Genomic DNA, 12,408 nt, shown 5'->3' with positions numbered 1-12,408 from the left:
TGACCACCTTATCCACAACTTTCAAGCGGTATCAGGCGTTTTGAGCACCTGACAAAATATCCCCGACAAAATATCTCCGGACAAAATATCCCCATGAAAAGAAAGCAAAAATAGTGAAAAAAGCCAAAAACACTGACGCAAAACTGGGGATATTTTCTCCAGAGATATTTTGTCGGGGATATTTTGTCAGGTGCTCAAAACGCATGGAACCCTTTCAAGCTACGGCCGTATTCTAAAGCCAACTTAAGGGTCGGCAGTACTAAACGAATTTTCGAATTTTACTTTTCTAATTACGTTTTGAATAATTACGCCACTCGAATAATGAAAACCTTCTGAAAAAGTTTGTCTTTCACATTTTTTCGGAAGCTATGAAAATTTCTGTAATAACAATTAACTAATACAGTAAAAGAAAAGTAAAATTCAAAAATTCGTTTAGTACGGCCCAGCCTTAAGAGAGTGTACCAGGTGATTTTCAAATGAACCGTTTTTACAGGTAAAGACCTGCACATCGAGTGCTGGGTCGATCTTTTCTATGGTATTTCTCTGAAAATTCCAGAGAAATACCATAGAAAAGATAGTTTTTTTTTACAACATCGAGTGCTGGGTCTATCTTTTCTATGGTATTTCTCTGAAAATTCCAGAGAAATACCATAGAAAAGATAGTTTCTTTTTTACAACATCGAGTGCTGGATCTATTTTTTCTATGGGATTTCTCTGGGATTTTCAGATTTATTTAATTAATTTATATTTATTTATTTAATATTATTCAATAATATATTATAAGTCTTTTGATATTTCAATAAAACTTTGAAAAATTTTGGTGTGCCTATTGCCATATATTTTATTAGTTCAACTACTGCTCCCGCAGTGTTCAACTACTACTTCTTTCATAGTCTATCTTAAAAACGTTGTCAAAATATAAATATTCAATTATCTGCGTTATTTTGCGCTTCAATCAATTCAAAATTGTTTATATTTTCATGAAAATCATTAATTTGAACTAATAATTACAACTTTATATATTAAAAGTAGGGTCAAATACGTTTTACTTTGAAACCTGTTCAACTACTGGGTACTTTACCTTAATATTACTGCTTAATTTTCAACTAATTTTTTCAGGATAAAATTTAAAAATTACAATATACATTGTAACTTTTATAATTTTTAATATGACGGGCTTGTTTTTACATTTTATTCTGTAACTATCCTAGTTTTTTTTCCGTGTACGCATCCTGAAAATAAATTTTAATTTTAATAAATCAATTATTAACATATATATAATATATGTAATAATAAATTCAGATGGAATTATTATGTATAATAAATGATTCAAATATAAGTCGACTTTCATTTGTTTTTACAACTCCCTGTTTAATGAAAAATTACAAAATTTATATTTTACATCGATTAAAGACTGAAATTAAAACTTTTTGAACATATTTAATATAAATTTGAATTGTAAATTGAAAAAATTGGAATAAAGAAAATTCTTAATGTAACTTTTTATTGGAAGTCTCAACAAAAGTGGAAAAATGCAAACTCAAGTTAAGCACAAAAAGATAAATTTATTTAAAAAATATTAAATTTTATGAAAGAAAAATCTTGCTGCGATGAATAAATCCATTGCTATCTAGTGATGCAAAGACAATCTACTCTGGTACAATGTTAATTCCCATCGGTATACCTAAAAAAAAAAAACAACAAAAAAAAAATTAAAAGTGATTTAATTATTTTGAAATTAAATATTTCAATTATTAAAAAAAACAAAAACAAATTTCAGTAAAATTAAAATAAAAAAATAAGTACCATTTTTAAAACAATTTTTATACACCTCCTTTTTTCCACTGAGTGTTGTGCATATTAATGTACCACTTGGTGTACAAGAAAAATCCATTTGCGCATAAGATTCATCATATCTTAATTTATTTACGTTGAATAATAAGGAAGTGGCACTGCAACGACGAGCCAATTCCTTTACCTCTTTAGAGTTTTCGTAAGTAAGATAGTTGTTGACGAGGGATAATTCACACATATATTTCAGTCCTATTAATTCATATTGCGAAGCAGCTTCTAGCAAAGATTCTGCATGATCATCCAAGTCCTCGACTTTCCCAGTGTAGATAAATTCTAAAACTCTTTGAAATATCTCTGGCTTGATGTCCGTAAGAACCAATTGGTTATCATTGCCATCAGACATTTGTTGATGACGAGCAACAATTTCATATGTTTTCGGACATCGTGTTTCTAAAAGAGTTTTATGGACTGAAAATTCAATACCTTGCACATAAATCTTAACGTCACCGCCATTTTGAAATGGATATAACTTCAAGATGTCCACTAAATTAACAACTGGTTCAATGTTATAGTCTGCGTCTTCTAAAGGAAATATAGGATTATCATCCAAGTACGTGATGAGTTCAATTTTCAATGTCATGGTATCATTTGGAAGTAGTTTATCTATTGTGTTTGGTAACTTGCTTATCTTACTAAAAATACATGAACTAGTTAGAGGAAAATAATAATATGTCGAATTAAATTTCCGGTTCTTACGTCCAATGAAAAACTTATTTTTGTCGGCGTCGACCAGGTAAAAATTACAGGTGACATGATTCTTAGGTTCGAATTGTTTCACAGCGTCGAATTCTATGAAGAATCCACCACGCAATTCATTATCGGCAAATTTCAACTTGACGTACCACTTAATATCATTATCTTCAAATTTTTTAGAAAAGTAGTGAATCGCCTTAACGGAATCATCATACATAGGTTCCGGATTTACTTTTGCGAATTTTTCACTCATATTTTTAAGTACCCATGTATCATACGCTGTATGAACGTTTCGTTCTATTTTTTGTAGTGGCATTTTTAAACTCGACACTTTTTAAATTAACACAACTTTTTCTTAACAATTTTTTTTAAAGAAACACGAGGTATAGGAGCTAGATATTTAGCTTTACCTCAACGCCCCTATCGGACCAAGGGGTACAATAAACTGTTACTTACAATTTTCGCTTTTGAACTAGTACCTTAGACAATTAGTGCCATCGAGTATAATACTCGAGTTCGGAGTTTGGGAACCGAACGAGACCAACCAACAGACTAACAGGTTCTATACTTGCAGGAAGGTAAAAAAAGATGCCTGTTAAAATTAAAGCCCTAATATTAATATTGAAAGGTGTCTCATCCCCATTTTCTGTTTCTCATTTAAATGACATGGGAAAATAAAAATTTTGAATTTGGAATGTTATATCTCGGTAATGGCATTCTGTACAAATAAGTCCAGAATACATTTCTACAGGGAATTGAACGCTCTACAAAATAAGTTCCTTATCTTTTTTTGATAAATCCAACTGTTTAAAAGTTAATGGAGTTTGAAATCAAATTTGTAGTAAATTTCACTATCTTCTTACTTTTCCAGCGAAACTATCAGACTTATCATAAATATATATAGGGTAAGAGCACCAGTACGCAGCCACCTCATGTTAAATTATATCTATATATATTTTGAGCCAATGTTGAAATATATGACCGGCTGGCTACTAATTAGGAGCTGAGTACTGGTGCTCTGACCCTATATGAAGGTTTTAATTGTAAAATTAAATTCAAACAAAGATTTAAATTTAAAATTCATTTTAAAAATATTTATTCAAAAACTTTTTCTATAATAAAAATCAATTAATAAATATATAATGTAATAAAAGTAAATTATATAATTACATTTTTTTACTATTAATGATTCATTTTAAATAATTGATTGTGCAAAATATATATATCAAGATTTAATTATTTTGTTTTTATCTAAAGATAATTAAATTGCCGACGCCATGTTCTCTATACATTTACATTTGTCCAGAGGCCTTCGGTTTAAATTTATCACTTAAAATATCTTCACATATATGTATACTTATATTTAAATATATATATTTTTTGTGACAGACACTTGAAATCTACGACATTCAGCGCCTATAGCCGGCAGCTAAAAATATTAGATAAGAGACAGCTAGTAAAAAAGATATCTAATCATTCTAATAGTGACGTCATCATCGGATCAAAAAATATTTTTTGGTTACATGTGCGATAGCAAACGACCAGAAAATATCGAAGTAACTTAACGAGCCATCTTGAGACAAAATTTATTATCATTTTAATTCGTCCACTTACCGACTTCACTCTAATTTTCAACAAATACTCAAAACAATCTTACCAAATAAATTAACACGGATTTATAACCTGCCATTTATAGGCACTAAATGTAGTAAATTTCAAATATCTGTCACAAGAACTAATGTATTTATCTAGTACAATCGAGTCTAAGACGCTCGCACTCGATAGATTTTGTTATCGAGATATAATAATTAAAAAAATAATTTTCGATCAATTTCCAACCTGCTCACTTAGCAAATTATAGTGATCTGGCAACGCCGTGAGCAACGCTCTCTGAAATAGTGTAGAATAAAGAGCGGGAAATTCAAATCTTCACGGATTAGTAAACAAAAATACATGAACACTTAGAGCAACGTTCTCAGATCGCTGAAACTAACAATATGTAATTGTATGTGTGAACGTCTGTGTGCCGAGGCTTCTAAATTTTTGTCTATAGTAAATACTCTGACTATATTATACCTCGCTGGAACTACTTTAAGCACAAAAAAACGAATTTGTTTGGAAAATATTAAATTTTATAAAGAAAAACCTTGCTGAGATGAATAAATGGATTGGCATCTAGTGATGCAAAGACAATCTAGTATGGTACAATCCTAATTCCCTTCGGTATATCTAAAAAAATAATTAAAAGTGATTTAATTATCGAAATCAATTATTTCAATTATTGAAAAAAAATAACAAATTTCAGTATAATTGAAATCAAAAAATATATACCTTTTTTAAAACGATTTTTACACATCTCTTTTTTGCCACTTGGTCTTGTTTCTATTAAAGTACCACTACGTGTAACGGAATAATCCATTAGAGTCATGGATGAATTGTTTCGTAACTTATTCGCATTTAAGCGTAACTCCACGGCACCACAACGAAAAGCCATTTTTATAATCTTTTTAGAGTTCTTGTATGTTAGATAATTATCGGCGAGAGAGAATTCACACATATATTTTAATCCTGTCAATCCATATTGCGAAGCAGCTTCTAGCAAAGATTCTGCATAATCATCCAAATCTTTGACTTTCCCAGTGTAGATAAATTCTAATACTCTTTCAAATATCTCTGGCTTGATATCCGTAAGAACTAATTGGTTATCATTGTTGCCAGACATTTGTTGATGACGAGCAAAAATTTGATATGATTCCGGACATCGTGTTTTTAAAACAGTTTCATGGACTGAAAATTCAACATCCTGCACATAAATCTTAACGTCACCGCCATCTTTAAGTGGATACAAATTCGAGATATTATCTAAATTGACAACTGGTTCAATTTCATATTCTATTTCTTCTATAGGAAATATAGGATTTTCATCCAAGTAAATGATGAGTTCGATCAACAATGTCATGGTATTATTGGGCAATAATTTGTCTTTAGTATTTGGTAATTGGCCCAGAGTACAAAAAGTGCTTCTATCAGTTTCAGGATAGTAATGATACATAGAATCGTATTTTCGATTTTTTCGCCCCATGAAAAACTTATTTTTGTCGGCGTCGACCAGGTAAAAATTACAGGTGACATGATTATTAGGTTGGAATTTTTTGACAGCGTCGAAAAATATATTGATTCCACCTTTCAATTCATTACGACGAAACTTCAACTTGACGTACCAGTCAATGTCATGATCTTGAAATTTTGTAGAAAAGAAACAAGTCTCATAGACAGGATCCACTAATAACTTCTTCCTATACAGATCTACTTTTGCGAATGTTTCACTTATATTTTCAAGTTTCCATATACGACGTTCTGTATGAACGTTTCGTTCTATCTTTTTTAACGGCATTTTTAAACTCGACACTTTTTATAATAAACAATTTTTCCTTAATTATATTTTTTAAAGAAACACGATATATAGAGCTAGATATTTAACTTTTCTGTGTATCACAATGGCAGCTTTACTGTAGTGAGAATCGCCATGTAGCGGTTCACACGTCATACGCAGTGCTGCCAAATCGTGCGATTTTTCTACCCCTTCCCGAGGTGAAATAGCATGGAGTGTAATGGCAGGAGGGGGTAAAAATATCGCACGATCTGGCAGCACTGATTGTACGCCTCTGCTGGTCACCAATTTCAATAAACTACCTGAACGCCTCTATCGGGCCAAGGGATAATTACAATAAACGGTAGATTTGAAAGTTAAACTTACTTAGCCCCTTACCAGTTGAGTACTGGTGCTCTGACCCTATATGAAGGTTTTAATTGTAAAATTGAATTCAAATATATATGTTATATATGTCAAATATATTTATTTAAAACAAGCTAATTAACAAGCTAAGTCTATATTAATTTTTAATAGATAATATTGATAAAAATAAATAGAAATACATACAAATATATTTCTATTTATTTATTTATTTATTTATAAATAGATTAATATATTTGTACGCCATTCGGGTTATAAATTTTAATTTTCTATTAAGGCCATGACATCTTGTACTGTTTGAGTATTTCGAAAGAGGTGATTGTCCTCATTTGACGATTTAATTATAAGGTCCATTAATACAAATTGAAGCAACGTTTTATTTATTTATTTATCATCATCACGATATAATTGAGCTTCCTAAGGGACTGACTAGCGTCGATGATGTTCTAGATGTTATCATTGGTGAGTTATTACTGTACTTACATAATAATAATAGTAATACATTTTTGTATTTATTTGTATTTTAAACAGATCCTGAAGGGATGTCTTTCAATGAATTGAAACCTCTTTACAAAGAATTTTCATTGAAACTGGCATCGACTTTAACTCAGGACGAGTTGTATCAAAGGTCAGCGAATATTATGAAACGCAGACGACGCCCGCAGAGGAGAAGATCAACACGGAAATCCAGTCTCCTTGGTCGCGCTATCAGAAGATCTGTTTCGAAATTAAAAACCCGGCCAACCGAGTTCACGTCTGTTATATTCACAGCCCGGAAATCCTTAAACTTCTTATTGGAAATTTTAACCAAAGTGGAAAAATGCAGAACTCAACTTAAGCACAAAAAAACGAATTTGTTTGGAAAATATTAAATTTTATGAAGTAAAATCTTGCTGAGATGAATCAATGGATTGGCATCTAGTGATTCGAAGACAATCTGTCTGGTACAATCTTAATTCCCTTCGGTATATCTAAAAAAAAAATTAAAAGTGATTTAATTATCGAAATTAATTATTTCAATCATTGAAAAAAAAAAACAAATTTCAGTATAATTGAAATGAAAAAATATTCACCTTTTTTAAAACAATTTTTATACACTCTTTTTTTACCACTGAGTCTTGTACATATCAACGTACCACTAGGTGTACAAGAATAATCCATTAGGGGAACAGTTGTATCGGTTCTTAACATCATTGCGTTAAAGCTTAATGTTCTGGCACGACACCAAAGAGCCAATTCCTCAATTTCTTTAGAATTTTGGTAAATTAGATAATTATCGGTGAGAGAGAATTCACACAGAAATTTCAGACCTGTCAATTTATATTTCGTTGCAGCTATTAGCAGATCTTCTGCATAATCATCCAAGTCTTTGACTTTCCCAGTGTAAATAAATTCTAAAACTCTTTCAAATATCTCTGGCTTGATATCCGTAAGAATTAATTGGATATCATTGTTTCCAGACATTTGTTGATGACGAGCAATAATTTTATACGCTTTCGGACATCGTGTTTTTAAAACAGTTTTATGGACTTTATGGACGGAAAATTCAACATCCTGCACATAAATCTTAACGTCACCGTCATCTTTAAGTGGATACAACTTCGAGATATTATCTAAATTGACAACTGGTGCAATTTGATATTCTATTTCTTCTAAAGGAAATATAGGATTTTCATCCAAGTAAATGTTGAGTTCGATCAACAATGTCATGGTATCATTGGGCAATAATTTATCTTCAGTGTTTGGTAATTGTATCTGATTACAAAAAATGCCTCTATTAGTTTGAGGATAATAATAATAAGTCGAATCATGTTTTCGATTTTTTCGCCCGATAAAAAACTCATTTTTGTCCGCGTCGACCAGGTAAAAGTTACAGGTGACGTGATTCTTAGGTTCGAATTGTTCAACAGCGTCAAAATATATTTCGATTCCAGCTCGCAATTTTTTACGACGAAACTTCAACTTGACGTACCAGTCAATTTCATGATCTTGAAATTTTGTTGAAAAGAAATAAGTCTCATAGACAGGATCTACTAATATTTTCTTCCTATACAGATCTACTTTTGCGAATGTTTCACTTATATTTTCAAGTTTCCATATACGACGTTCTGTATGAACGTTTCGTTCTATCTTTTTTAACGGCATTTTTAAACTCGACACTTTTTGTAATATAACAATTTTTCCTTAATTATATTTTTTAAAGAAACACTATTTATAAGAGCTAGATATTTAACTTTTCTGTGTATCACAATGACAGCTCGACTGTGAGTAAGAGACGCCATGTAGCGATTCACACGTCATACGCAGTGCTACGATCCTGAAGTTAGCAGACAATTAGAAATTTTCGGATTTTTTTTTTCAACAAATAAATTACAAAAAAACAAAAACTAAAAATATGCACATGTAGAAAATTTTAAAAACTACAGGTGCAATTTTTTCAAATATTTTTTTTTTTTATAATTTATTGTTTAAAAAAAAGTCTAAAAATTATTAGACGTCGGCTAACTTTAGTATCATCGCAGTGCTGCCAAATCGTGCGATTTTTTACCCCTTCCCGAGGTGAAATAGCATAGAGTGTATCGGCAGGAGGGGGTAAAAATATCGCACGATCTGGCAGCACTGGTCGTACGCCTCTGCTGGTCAAGAATTTGAATAAACTACCTGAACGCCCCTATCGGGCCAAGGGATAATTACAATAAACGGTAGATTTGAAAGCTGAACTGACTTAGCTCCTTACCAGTTAAGTACTGGTGCTCTGACCCTATATGAAGGTTTTAATTGTAAAATTAAATTCAAACAAAGTTTTAAATTCGAAATTCATTTTAAAAATATTTATTCAAAAACTTTTACTATAATATAAATTAATTAATAAATATATAATGTAATAAAAATAAATTATATATATACTTTTTTTTACTATTAATGATTTATTTTAAATAATTGATTGTGCAAAATATATATGTCAAGATTTAATTATTTTGTTTTTATCTAAAGATAATTAAATTACCGACGCCATGTTCTCTATACATTTACATTTGTCCAAAGGCCTCCGGTTTAAATTTATCACTTAAAATATCTTCATATAATTGTATACTTATATTTAAATATATATATATTTTGTTATTTGTTACCAATATTCAAGCACACCTCAAGAAAATGAGTAATTGAACTCGCTTTTAATTTTGTCTTTCTTCATATTTACTTATATCTATATATACTTATGATATTAATATTTTTAAAATAAAAAATCTCATTGCCCATTCGTAAATAACGTAACTGTACAAAATACACGAGATCTTTGATCTTAGAAAAATCTTGCTGAGATGAATAAATGGATTGCCATCTAGTGATGCAAAGACAATCTACTATGGTACAATCCTAATTCCCTTCGGTATATCTAAAAAAAAAATTAAAAGTGATTTAATTATCGAAATTAATTATTTCAATCATTGGAAAAAAATAAAAAATTTCATTATAATTGAAATGAAAAAATATTTACCTTTTTTAAAATGATTTTTATACACCTTTTTTTTACCACTGAGTCTTGTAGATATTAACGTACCACTACGTGTAACGGAATAATCCATTAGGGTCACAGTTGCATCGGTTCTTAACCTAAGTGCGTTAAAGCTTAACATATGGGCACCACACCAAAGAGCCAATTCTCCAATTTCTTTTGCATTCTCATAAATGAGATAATTATTAGTGAGAGAGAATTCACACATAAATTTCAGACCTGGCAATTTATATTTCGTTGCAGCTATTAGCAGATCTTCTGCATAATTATCCAAGTCTTTGACTTTCCCAGTGTAAATAAATTCTAAAACTCTTTCAAATATTTCTGGCTTGATATCCGTAAGAATTAATTGGATATCATTGTTGTCAGACATTTGTTGATGGCGAGCAATAATTTTATACGCTTTCGGACATCGTGTTTTTAAAACAGCTTTATGAACTGAAAATTCAACACCTTGCACATAAATCTTAACGTCACTGCCATCTTTAAGTGGATACAACTTCGAGATATTATCTAAATTGACAACTGGTTCAATTTGATATTCTATTTCTTCTAAAGGAAATATAGGATTTTCATCCAAGTAAATATTGAGTTCGATCAACAATGTCATAGTGTCATTGGGCAATAATTTATCTTCAGTGTTTGGTAATTGTACCTGATTATAAAAAATGTCTCTATTAGTTTGAGGAAAATAATAATAAGTCGAATGATATTTTCGATTTTTTCGTCCGATAAAAAACTCATTTTTGTCCGCGTCGACCAGGTAAAAGTTACAGGTGACATGATTCTTAGGTTCGAATTGTTCAACAGCGTCGAAATATATTTCGATTCCAGCTCGCAATTTTTTACGACGAAACCTCAACTTGACGTACCAGTCAATGTCATGATCTTGAAATTTTGTTGAAAAGAAATAAGTCTCATAGACAGGATCCACTAATATCTTCTTCCTATACAGATCTACTTTTGCGAATGTTTCACTTATATTTTCAAGTTTCCATATACGACGTTCTGTATGAACGTTTCGTTCTATCTTTTTAAACGGCATTTTTGAACTCGACACTTTTTATAATATAACAATTTTTCCTTAATTATATTTTTTAAAGAAACACTATTTATGAGAGCTAGATATTTAACTTTTCTGTGTATCAAAATGACAGCTCGGCTTTGAGTGAGAGACGCCGTGTAGCGGTTCACACGTCATACGCAGTGCTGCCAGATCGTGCGATTTTTTACCCCTTCCCGAGGTGAAATAGCATGGAGTGTAATGGCAGGAGGGGGTAAAAATATCGCACGATCTGGCAGCACTGGTCGTACGCCTCTGCTGGTCAAAAATTTGAATAAACTACCTGAACGCCCCTATCGGGCCAAGGGATAATTACAATAAACGGTATAGATTTGAATGAGTGTGAATGTAGCAGACATCAGACAAATTTCAAATTATAAATAAATAGAGTAAATAATTAATAAAATAAAATTTAAAAAAAATGCGCATTAAAAAAATTTTGAAACTATTAAGTGTATTTTTTATAACTATTATTTTTTTAATTATGTACTCTATTTATTTATAATTTAAATTGATCTGATGTCTGCTACATTCACACTCATAGATTTGAAAGCTAAACTGACTTAGCCCCTTACCAGTTGGTTACTGGTGCTCTGACCCTATATGAAGGTTTTAATTGTAAAATTGAATTCAAACAAAGTTTTAAATTTAAAATTCATTTTAAAATTATTTATTCAAAAACTTTTACTATAATATAAATCAATTAATAAATATATAATGTAATAAAAATAAATTATATATATACTTTTTTTTACTATTAATGATTTATTTTAAATAATTGATTGTGCAAAATATATATATCAAGATTTAATTATTTTGTTTTTATCTAAAGATAATTAAATTGCCGACGCCATGTTCTCTATACATTTACATTTGTCCAGAGGCCTTCGGTTTAAATTTATCACTTAAAATATCTTCATATAATTGTATACTTATATTTAAATATATATATTTTTTGTTATTTGTTACCAATATTCAAGCACACCTCAAAAAAATGAGTAATTGAACTCGCTTTTAATTTTGTCTTTCTTCATATTTACTTATATCTATATATACTTATGATATAAATATTTTTAAAATAAAAAATCTCATTGCCCATTCGTAAATAACGTAACTGTACAAAATACACGAGATCTTTTAGTTGAATAAACATTTTCTTACATCTTTACAATAATTATTTTATTTTAAGAAATAATTAACATGAGAAATATTAATTATCATTACACTATTTATTGATCTGTAGTTTTCGTTCATTGAAAGCTACAGATTAACTAATTCTTCAAATGATTTTCAAATATTGCGCAATTTTCTTAATAATAATAGTAATAATTTTCCTTAATTTTAAATTACCAATTTATGATTAAAAATTTAAATCATTTGAAAAATCAGCTACTGGTGTTGTACCGTACAGTAAAAAATGCTTTATTGTAATAACAATTAATTACTTAATTAACTGTTAATGATTAGCACATGCCAACAGACATCATCATACTTTATACAGATAAATATATAATAGCAATTGATGAT

General features: G+C 29.9%; 4 protein-coding genes across 5 annotated transcripts; all 4 read right to left on the bottom strand.

Moving 5' to 3' along the window:
• Positions 1-1,372: 1,372 nt before the first annotated feature.
• LOC130663405 (speckle-type POZ protein-like) lies at positions 1,373-3,081 on the bottom strand. Its single transcript, XM_057462606.1, has 2 exons — positions 1,807-3,081; positions 1,373-1,684 (listed from the first exon to the last, which is right to left on the bottom strand). Exons 1-2 carry the CDS (start codon positions 2,861-2,863, stop codon positions 1,650-1,652), a joined length of 1,092 nt encoding a protein of 363 aa, XP_057318589.1. The 5' UTR covers positions 2,864-3,081; the 3' UTR covers positions 1,373-1,649.
• Positions 3,082-3,646: 565 nt separating this feature from the next.
• Positions 3,647-6,517, bottom strand: LOC130678745 (TD and POZ domain-containing protein 1-like). 2 transcript variants are annotated; one of them, XR_008991866.1, is made up of 3 exons: positions 4,879-6,517; positions 4,624-4,776; positions 3,647-4,536 (listed from the first exon to the last, which is right to left on the bottom strand). XR_008991866.1 is itself a non-coding variant. In XM_057486187.1 (2 exons), the coding sequence occupies exons 1-2, from the start codon at positions 5,939-5,941 to the stop codon at positions 4,742-4,744; spliced, it is 1,098 nt and encodes a 365-aa protein (XP_057342170.1). In that variant the 5' UTR covers positions 5,942-6,517; the 3' UTR covers positions 3,647-4,741. The 2 variants fall into 2 exon arrangements, 1 of the variants encoding a protein (XP_057342170.1); XM_057486187.1 differs by having other exon boundaries at positions 3,647-4,776.
• A 491-nt stretch (positions 6,518-7,008) lies between these two features.
• On the bottom strand, positions 7,009-8,587 carry LOC130678744 (speckle-type POZ protein-like A). Its single transcript, XM_057486186.1, has 2 exons — positions 7,375-8,587; positions 7,009-7,272 (listed from the first exon to the last, which is right to left on the bottom strand). Exons 1-2 carry the CDS (start codon positions 8,444-8,446, stop codon positions 7,220-7,222), a joined length of 1,125 nt encoding a protein of 374 aa, XP_057342169.1. The 5' UTR covers positions 8,447-8,587; the 3' UTR covers positions 7,009-7,219.
• A 524-nt stretch (positions 8,588-9,111) lies between these two features.
• On the bottom strand, positions 9,112-11,039 carry LOC130662991 (speckle-type POZ protein-like). Its single transcript, XM_057462003.1, has 2 exons — positions 9,801-11,039; positions 9,112-9,698 (listed from the first exon to the last, which is right to left on the bottom strand). The coding sequence occupies exons 1-2, from the start codon at positions 10,861-10,863 to the stop codon at positions 9,667-9,669; spliced, it is 1,095 nt and encodes a 364-aa protein (XP_057317986.1). The 5' UTR covers positions 10,864-11,039; the 3' UTR covers positions 9,112-9,666.
• Positions 11,040-12,408: the final 1,369 nt, after the last annotated feature.

The sequence above is a fragment of the Microplitis mediator genome, chromosome 2 (genome assembly GCF_029852145.1).
Source record: "Microplitis mediator isolate UGA2020A chromosome 2, iyMicMedi2.1, whole genome shotgun sequence".
Taxonomy (NCBI): Eukaryota; Metazoa; Arthropoda; class Insecta; order Hymenoptera; family Braconidae; genus Microplitis; species Microplitis mediator.
Note: the sequence above shows the minus strand (reverse complement) of the source record. Positions and strands in the feature narration are given on the sequence as shown.

Bases quoted from the DNA above. Each gene is read 5' to 3' on its own strand.
- LOC130663405 (XM_057462606.1), bottom strand. From the start codon at position 2,863: ATGCCACTACAAAAAATAGAACGAAACGTTCATACAGCGTATGATACA. The intron at 1,685-1,806 runs GTACTTATTTTT...TTTTTTTTTTAG, and splicing joins TAAAAATTGTTTTAAAAATG to GTATACCGATGGGAATTAAC.
- LOC130678745 (XM_057486187.1), bottom strand. From the start codon at position 5,941: ATGCCGTTAAAAAAGATAGAACGAAACGTTCATACAGAACGTCGTATA. The intron at 4,777-4,878 runs GTATATATTTTT...TTATTTTTTTAG, and splicing joins TAAAAATCGTTTTAAAAAAG to ATATACCGAAGGGAATTAGG.
- LOC130678744 (XM_057486186.1), bottom strand. From the start codon at position 8,446: ATGCCGTTAAAAAAGATAGAACGAAACGTTCATACAGAACGTCGTATA. The intron at 7,273-7,374 runs GTGAATATTTTT...TTTTTTTTTTAG, and splicing joins TAAAAATTGTTTTAAAAAAG to ATATACCGAAGGGAATTAAG.
- LOC130662991 (XM_057462003.1), bottom strand. From the start codon at position 10,863: ATGCCGTTTAAAAAGATAGAACGAAACGTTCATACAGAACGTCGTATA. The intron at 9,699-9,800 runs GTAAATATTTTT...TTTTTTTTTTAG, and splicing joins TAAAAATCATTTTAAAAAAG to ATATACCGAAGGGAATTAGG.